Raw genomic sequence first — 9,101 nt, 5'->3', positions numbered from 1 at the left:
ATAACTTTTAATACCCTTGTTCCTAAATTTACTGATCATCTCATTTTATGCGATTAATCGTCATTTTTTTTTACTAACGATTAAACATTTTGTAAAATAGTTAATCATGTCTACAAATTGACTAGAGATCTACTTGATTTGATTATATATACACTCGATGTCATTACATGTTGATTCGACATAGTTGGAAAAGCATGTTGAAATTTCGATTTGTTTAGGATTTTGGTCTGATATGTTTGCAAATTTCAGTTTCACTTCGGTATTTTTGTTTTTTGGACAATTTAAGTCATTTTTTCGACGCGACGTTGATGTGATACGAATGTAATACTAATGTCATACTGACGTGTGTAATGTCATATCAACACTACGATGAAAAAATATTTGTGAAAAATTGAAAAATGGGCGACAAAACTGGGATTTGATATAAAAGAAAACCAAAAATATAATGCGACAAAATAATAGCACAAAAAATTGTAGTTTTCCCTATTAATTATATTGATTGGATATCAAAAAAACTTATGAAACAATTTTTTTAAATCAAAATCTCATTTCTTTCTTTTTTAAAAAAAAAACCTTGAAAAAACTCATTTCACTATATTTTCATACCATAAGTTCATAACCTATATTTATAAAATGTTTTTTCCCTGAATTATCCTTTCTTGTTTAATCTTAGAATAGAAAAACTAATTTAAGCTTGTTAATTTTTGTTCTATAAATGTAATTTAATTTTTATTTTTGCATAAAATTTAGAATTTGTTGGACAAAATATATAAATATATATTTATTTTAAATATTCATTTCAAGTTTAGAAACATTTGCACTTGGTTAATTTTTTTATCATAATTATTTCAAAATTGATTTTTTAAATAATTTAATTAAATTAAATATAATTAATAAAATAAATTTTGTTGATGCAAGTTTGTATTAAAATGTCATGTGATTATATTAATTTTTATAATACTATTTTGTAATTAAATTCGTTGATTATTATAAAAACAAAATTTTCACATTTATCCAGATTTTCTTTTACGAAACTTTGGTTGCATACATTTCGTTTATTAACCCCTTCGAATTTTTTTTTTGTTTGGAAAAAACGATGAATCCCTTTTTACATGATTTTTTGACCAAATAAATTATGCAAAAACTATTTTGTGAGACAAATCCATTTATCGTGAATATCGACAATAAATTATCCCTTCAAATCTTGTAACCAAACGAGACAAAGTACTGTTAATTTCTTCAAATTTATTTACAGAACACGCGAAATGATGGGGAAAGACGAGGTAGTTCAATCCTTACATATTCGTTTTCATTGTGAGAATTTGAGTAATATTATTCCGAGTTGATTTTCAAGAAAAGTCCGTTAACAACACGAATGTGAAGATTTGGTTTTCGAATCTTGATCGAGATTATTATTCGCAGATTGAGAAGGAATCACCTGATCTTGAAATTTCTCTGAAAAATCATGAGATACTGGTCAGTTTATGGCGAAAGATTTCACCTTGCAGTTTGATTTTGCATTTGCTGTTTGCTTGAATGTGTTATCTTTGCATTTCTGTTTGCTTGAATATTTTATTGTTGCATTTTCTGTTTACTCGACCAATTAGTTGGAGTAACCATGTGAAGTGGGTGCCCTGGGGATGTGTGAACTTAGTGGCATATTTGATGAATTTATCGCATCCAAGAAAAAATGATCATCAAGTTTCATAGTCTTTTGTCTTGTGCTTCAGCTTGAGGCGAAGTTTTGGAAAATTAAATCAAACTCCATTTTTAGTTAATTAAATCTCGACCTTAGGGATTAAAATCATTTGACTGTGGCCTGGATATAATTGGTGATATATTCTAGGGATAAGTTTCCTTCTTCGCAGATATCTACTCCTTATGCAAAGGGAGAAATTCGCTCAATCATTTAAGTTTTCATTCATAAAAATCAATTAACAAGATTTCTTTTCACATTTTATATTTGCTTATTATTAAGAATCATATGCTTGAAGTAGGAACGAATTGTTCACAACGGGGTTGTATCTTGGAAGTAGCAGTATTGATTGGTAGTGATATTTTGCTAATTGACAGAAACAAAACGAGGCTCAAGTTTTGGACGACATTCAAATTCATGAAAGAGATGACAAATACTGTCCGAATTCTTCAATGTATTCGAGATTGGTATCGCTTTTGGAGTCCTTGGAGGTTGTTTTGCTTCATCTTTTAGGTTTTTTTTTCTTTTGAGCTGGTCATTATCTACATTTGTGTTGCTTTATTAAGTGAAAGTTCTTCTTGTTTAACTCTGTGCCAAACTTTTTGTTGTTTACCCTCATGTGTTAATTTCTTTCCAACCAAAAACTGATTGGATTTTGTCATTTGTTTAAACCGTTCGTCTGCATTTTTGCCGTTAGATTACTATCCATGTCTGACTCTTTCTTGAAGTTTGTTTAGGGGCTCGAGAGGCAAGAATCGGATTTCCAATCCCAGTGGGATTTAGAGTTGTCAAGATTGCAGGTGGAGGTTGAGGAACTTGATAAAATTTTGCGTAGTCCTGCAGATTATGAATTTGGTGATGCCATTGATAGTTCATTTCAAGACTGCAATGAAAAGCTGGGTTTGAGAAAGAAGGTTAGTTCGGTAGTACACAGTTTTCTATTTCAAATGAATACTTCATGGCTTTGTTTGGTAATTTCCTCGTCAACGTATTTGATTTTTTTTGATTTCCTTCTTTGCATGACAATGAATCTGGCCCAGTTTTATTTGACACACTCTTCTTTTGTCTTAGATAGTTGAATGGTGTTTCGTAGTAATCAAATACAAATAATATTGTTTAGTACTTCACTTGCTTAACAATCCTTGAGAATCCCACATCAACCGGTATTTCCTAAAGATTGAACAACGTCCTACTTTCACAGTGCTCCGTGTCTTCTGGGCAGCGTGTTTTCTAGTTGATATTTTGATGAAATGGTTCTCTCCTGTTTCTCGACAGGAACTTGCTGCGAAACTAAGATCAGTCGTGCAATTGAAGCGGGAGCTTGATGAAATGCTGACACAAGATGAACTCATACAGTACACATCAAAGCGTTTAGAATCTTTGCCCTACGAATAGAACTCCAAATTTGTTGGTGGTTTATATTTGTATATCGATTTGAATCTGTATCTAACGATGTAGGTATGAAATACGATCTTCTGAACTCGATAATCAGATTCAGGTAAATACATCAGAATCTAATGATTTATGTGTTGACAAACACAATTTTTTTACTTAACTGATTAGCTTCCCTAGCTGCTCCGGCTATTACGCAGAAAAAGCATCGACAAACCTGTAAACACTATGACACATATAATGCCTTGATGGAGATTAAGGATTTAATGCTTAAGGAAATATCCTTGTTGAACTCCATTAGTTTACAGGTGAAATTGTTCAACTATTTCTCCATTGTTTGCTGAATTTTATTCAACTGTCATATTATTATCACATATGTTCGAGCAGTCCCTCACTGCTGTCATTTATACATATTGTGTATTGTCGTGTATTATTTCCGCAGTTTCAAGATGCTATTAGCAGTGTTGATGGGCGGGGTAAACTCATCCATTCCCTGGAGGGAATTTTGAAAGGAACCCAACAGGTACCGATTTCCTCGTGAAAAATCAATGAGTTTCTTTTTGAATTAGATGCTAATGCATTGTGCCAATAATATTTTGTGACACACACGCTTTTATCGTCCATATGCATAAAATTATCCCGGAATTAGAACTCTTTGGGCTTAGATTGGGAGTTGGGATTTGGAATGAAAAGAAGGGAAAGAAAATTTTAAAAAATTGATGGTGTGGGAGATTTTTTTTTTCTTTTTTAACGCTTGCTTGGGAGATTTTAATGGAAGGAAAAAAAAGGAACACGTGTTATAGATATAGATTTATAAAGATATTGTCTTTTCTTCCTCGTTTTATAGCAGGTCGAAATATGATAAGAAGCTAATAATCTTTTCCTGTATAGTGTCTTTGCAACTTATGAATTCAAGAGGTTTTCTTAAATTAAAGCAACTTTCTTCTGACGTCACAGAAACTGGAGAAAGTGGAATTGACACTGCAATCTGAGGAAAAAATATGCGACTCTATCAAAGAAAAGTGCACAACAGCAATTTCAGAACAAAGGCAGAACTCTTCTCTCTTGAAACTTCTCCAGGTATGGTGGTGATGTGGTATCTTATTTTTGTTGTTACTGTTGTAGTGTCATTCCACTAACCACAGTGCGCGTATACTCATATTGCATCCTTGTAAATCCAGGAAGAACATGCAAGAAACGAGAGGCTCCGGGCTCAGATTACTTGAACATAGATCAATTCCCTGAAATTTGTCTATAATGATTGGTGTGTGTCAAATGGAATCTCTAATGACATTAATATATAGTGAATGTGCCTCAGAAGCTTCAGATGATTGTCCAATCTCATCATGAATAAGATATGCAGGAATTTTGTTAAACTGAATAGAACCAAGGAAGATTAGCCCTGCATTTTCTTCCTTGTTCGACTTAAATCAATTTTAGCATCTGAAGCCTATCTGCAGGAATGGATCCAACAGGGGCATCTGTAAGACCGAAAAATATCTTTCATGGTAGTTTCCTGATCTAAAACCTAAAATTTCCCACTCCAAATTTTTTTTACTTGTTCCTTCATCCCAAAGTTTTGGCTCTGCTATTGCCCATATTGATGGGTGGTTCCAGTTAGGATTTCGGAAATAGACAGCCACAGCCTTTCAGAAGTGAGTTACCTATATCTGATGATTGTGGCTTCAATAATGTTGGAATTTCTGGGTGGAAAAATAAATTGTGGGAGTTTAATCCCTATGCCCTGAACTGGCATGAGTGGAGAGAAAGTTAAAGGTGAATTTCTAATGCGTTTGTATGGTTCGACCTTCAGCATTGGAAAGAAATAGAACCATATACAAGTTTTCATTCAAAAAACAGGAGTACATGAAAGCTTAATAATGCCTAATTTCAAGAGAAACAGCAGCATAATCAACAGAATATAATCGAAGATGGATCCCATTCGAACCATATTTGGTATCCAATGCCATTTATAATTGAAAAGGTGGAATGTCATCATTACTACCCGGGTTTCTCTCCAGCACCAATTTTAGTTTCTTTGAATGAGGCAGTTTTCTCCTTGGTTCTGATGCCCGCTTGATAATTTCCTACATCAACAATGTGGTTTTTCAGCATATTTGCATTCGATATCTAGAAAATAAACAATTATACCTTTAGCTGGTGATGTCGTCATGAAAAATAATTTTCAGAAAGTTACGAAAACTGGTTGATTGATGGCACATTCAAACAAGAAATGAAGTACCCTTTCATTTCCTCGAATAAGGACTTGCGACCATACGTCATAGTGCAAGTAGCTAAACAAAAGGGATAGATAAACATTTGTTGATTACCAGAGCTAAAACCACGGTAGACATCCTCTCTATCAGATGATCTCCCTTCCAACTCCCTCAGTATAGAAACTGCCATGTCGTTCTCACCACCACCAGGAATTTGGTTTTCTCCGCTGGAGGTTCTGACTGCCAAATTAGAAGTATAGGCTGTAGACCAAGATCCTCCATTTGATCCAGCCAAAGCCATTATAACATCTGCCTGGTATATACCACAGAGAATGCGATGAATTTTCAGAGATAATGCCCAGTTATCATAAATGATATCAAACAATAATTTGTTAACATAAAACTATTGTTGTATAACCTTTCACGAGCTTGAGCTTTAGAAAATATGATTTCTGACATGATATCAGAATGAAGTAGCAAGTTCAGAATTTTTGACAGGCAACCCTTATATATATTTCTTTAAATTGGTCTTCAATTTGGCATGATTGCCCGAAACCCATCCGTCATACGTGTATACTGGATATTAATTTCAGATCTATGCCTTACATTTGAATGAGTGTCAAATATAAAAACTCTGGTTAAATCCTCTCCCATAAGCTCGAGCTTTTAAGAAAATGGTTTTAAAAAACTTTCTGATGATATAGCACTAAAAGAGCTCAATGTTAACAAGCTATTGGGGAGAAAGTAGATCCCTATTTCCGGAAGGGGGGAGGAGAGAGCGAGCTTATAGTTGCTTCAGATAAGTCCACATTAATTACAGGTGTCAGTTGTCAAGTGTATCCAAGTAAATATTAGCAAGAAATCAAAGAGCACTAGAAACATAGACAATATTCGTAATAACTTCTAAAAGAAGTAGAAAAAACCTTGTTTGGATGAATATTGTCAAAAACGTGAGCTTGACCACCATAAAATATAGTCATCTGACGACCAGAAGACTCAGTCCCATGTTGGCTGCCATAAAGTAATAGAGATTGAACAATCAAAACTCATTTAGACTCGAAGTTAATATTCAAGAGTGCATACTCAAGAGTGTGATCAAATAAAACACGTCATCCAAATTAACCTGGGAGAAATAGAAGACTCTGGTTCAGATACACAAATTCCAGACTTTTGTTCACCCTTGCGTATCAGCACCCCCGAAGGCTGTCTCCCTGAGATACCTCCAACTGTATTAATTGAGCTCAAAATTCCTGAACCTTTTATTCCAGTTCTAGATCCTTCATCAGCAGCTGTCTGTGATACAACCGAAGTACCCACATTTGTGTCTCTGATCTTACTAGAGAGTGCCTGGTATCCAAATGGTGCAACCTGACCGGAACGTGGAGGATATTGTGTCCCTGGTCCAAGATTCCCCAGTATAGCTCGATCCCACTTGGGATTGTTAGCATCAGTTCTACCACCATGGGACGACTGCGATATAAATGAGGATGGAATGGGCCTCAATTGGTGCGCACCAAAGGTTTCCTCGTCATGTGGTTGTCTAGGTTGTTCTCCCCCAGAATATCGTATGAGCTGAACTTGAACAGAAAATTCAATGTGAGATTAAGTTGTGCCAATGCAAATCAGCCTGCAAAAGGCATCAGAACCTTAAGCACTAATTTTCGGGGGTCGGTAAGAGCTAATCTTCAAGAGAGACAACCGAAAATATAAAGGGAAAAATAAGAAAGAGCACACCTTTGTCAAAACTGGATTATCTTGTGAATCTGGTTGTCCTTGTGGCAGTTTATCTCTTGACGACACCATAAAGGAGTCAGAGTTACTTCGCTTGTTTCCACCGAATCTGTAGCTAGTTTCAGGCCTAAGTTCGCCTCTTGATCCATAGAAAGGTATCCCCTCCAAATGATTATTTACATGTCTTTCTGTCATGATTAGTGTAGAAAAACTAACCATTAATTTATCAAGGATCCATCAAGTAATCACAATAATCTTGAGATCATAAAAGTACCAACAACACGTAGTTAGCTACGGAGCCACCTAGTTAAATGATCTTTAATAAACATCAACTGCTATTGTGTGCTAAACTTTTGCTAAAGAAATATAATTTAATGTCCACACGTTTCACTTTATTAGTCTTCTTTGAAATCGCAGAAATAGATCAGCAACCTTTACACGAAACTTTACGCCTAGCAACTTCATTTCGATTTTTTAATGTACACAAGACAACAGTACAAAGAAAACTACTCCATCAATGAATGACCTCAATACCACAGACAGAACTACTCCGTTGCCAAAAGTCCCAACCTCCCAATTCATCAAAATAGTTTTTTGTAAGTAAAGAACTAGAGAATCAACTTTTATGCAAATGTAAAACATATAGGGCTAAATATGCCGAATAAATCAAAAGCATTAGTTGCCAATTGGCTGAAGATCCGAGGTCACTCCATTATTTGAAGATAAAAATCTAGAGCACTCACTGTCACACGATTAAAAAAAATCAATTTAACAAAGTAATAAAAGGAATCAAAGACAAGCCCTGCTCGACAAACACAATAGTTACAAGATACTATAATAAATAAAACAAAGTAAAAATAGGTATTTAATGGTTTCTTCCTACCACAGGCCTGCTCGGAAGTAGCCGACGCCGAGAAATCCGGAGGCGGCCGGCTTCCCCCGCCGGTCTCCGGAGCAGACTCTTGCCGTTTGCCCTTGTTACCAAGAAAGTCATGAAAAGTAGCTGATTTCACTTCACTATCACCGCCAGCACTAATATTACCATTTGCTTCGTTATTCTTACTATTGCTCTGAGCATGAGCCATATAATACAAACAACAACAACAACAACAACACAAAAGATTACATTAACAGCATATTGGAGAAATTTTTACAACACCAGAATCACCCCTTTTGAATCTCACATCTCAAACCAAATTTCTATCCCCCCAAAAAAAATCCGAAGATAAAAGTTATTCGTGGGCTTTAGCTTGAGGGGTTTCAAGAAGGTAAAGTTAGAATCTTTGGTAAGAAATGGAGAAAATAACACTCGAGGGGTATCACAATTTTCTTTTTTAGATGGGAAAGAAAGCAATTAAAAAAGGAAAAAAGCCTCTGTCTTTTATGAGGCATGTACAGATAACAAACGTGCTTTCTTGTCAATATTATTCTTATATATATATATATATGGTTATTTTTAGAGAGCCCTCGGTAGGTTTATGTATTAATAATCAACTGAATTACAAGTGTGAATATGTGGCTCGATTCGGTACCTGGGTCTGGTCTGTTTTTGCGGAAAGAAATGAAGGTAGCCAATGCATTGGCAATGGAGAGCAGCATGTTCGGTCTGATATGATATTTCGTCGCACTTAATCTAAATTACAGTATCAAGAAATTGTGTTTTTTGGAAGAGAAAAGATTACTTCTTTAAAGCTTTAGGCAAAAAGTTTTCGAATACTACACACGCTTGGGCATGTAGAGTTATTATGAAAATTGGAAGAAAAAAAAATTCGTATTTATTAATAAGTGTACGGGCCTATGGAACAATGACTCCATCTGTTTATATTAATGTCACTTTAATAATTTATCAAAATAAAATATCAATTCTCATAATTAATATTTTTTTGAAAATTAAATTTCTCCCAATATTCTAAAATTATACTCTCTTAAATTTTCACACTAAAATAAATTTTCGGATATGCTAAGGGGAAATCTGGTAGTTATAGGCATCGATATGTATGTAAATTAAATAATGCAAATTTTCTCATCATATATATATATATATATATATATATATATATAATATA

The 9,101-nt window shown here is 34.4% G+C and overlaps 2 protein-coding genes across 5 annotated transcripts; one reads left to right on the top strand and one right to left on the bottom strand.

Annotated features, from left to right (window-relative positions):
* The first annotated feature begins 1,155 nt into the window (after nt 1–1,155).
* LOC140979905 (uncharacterized) lies at nt 1,156–4,464 on the top strand. 4 transcript variants are annotated; one of them, XM_073445550.1, is made up of 10 exons: nt 1,156–1,283; nt 1,423–1,476; nt 2,074–2,187; nt 2,434–2,610; nt 2,972–3,051; nt 3,155–3,194; nt 3,289–3,396; nt 3,531–3,611; nt 4,046–4,168; nt 4,270–4,464. In XM_073445550.1, exons 1-10 carry the CDS (start codon nt 1,266–1,268, stop codon nt 4,312–4,314), a joined length of 840 nt encoding a protein of 279 aa, XP_073301651.1. In that variant the 5' UTR covers nt 1,156–1,265; the 3' UTR covers nt 4,315–4,464. The 4 variants fall into 4 exon arrangements, with proteins under 4 accessions (XP_073301651.1, XP_073301653.1, XP_073301654.1 ...); XM_073445552.1 differs by lacking the exon at nt 3,289–3,396; XM_073445553.1 differs by lacking the exon at nt 2,074–2,187 and having other exon boundaries at nt 1,178–1,283.
* Nucleotides 4,465–4,914: 450 nt separating this feature from the next.
* Nucleotides 4,915–8,394, bottom strand: LOC140979904 (protein TIFY 8-like). Its single transcript, XM_073445549.1, has 6 exons — nt 7,919–8,394; nt 7,039–7,223; nt 6,428–6,876; nt 6,228–6,315; nt 5,419–5,617; nt 4,915–5,175 (listed from the first exon to the last, which is right to left on the bottom strand). The coding sequence occupies exons 1-6, from the start codon at nt 8,118–8,120 to the stop codon at nt 5,090–5,092; spliced, it is 1,209 nt and encodes a 402-aa protein (XP_073301650.1). The 5' UTR covers nt 8,121–8,394; the 3' UTR covers nt 4,915–5,089.
* Nucleotides 8,395–9,101: the final 707 nt, after the last annotated feature.

This window comes from Primulina huaijiensis, chromosome 6 (assembly GCF_012295235.1).
Source record: "Primulina huaijiensis isolate GDHJ02 chromosome 6, ASM1229523v2, whole genome shotgun sequence".
Classification (NCBI taxonomy): domain Eukaryota; kingdom Viridiplantae; phylum Streptophyta; class Magnoliopsida; order Lamiales; family Gesneriaceae; genus Primulina; species Primulina huaijiensis.
This window is presented reverse-complemented; position numbering and strand designations above follow the sequence as displayed.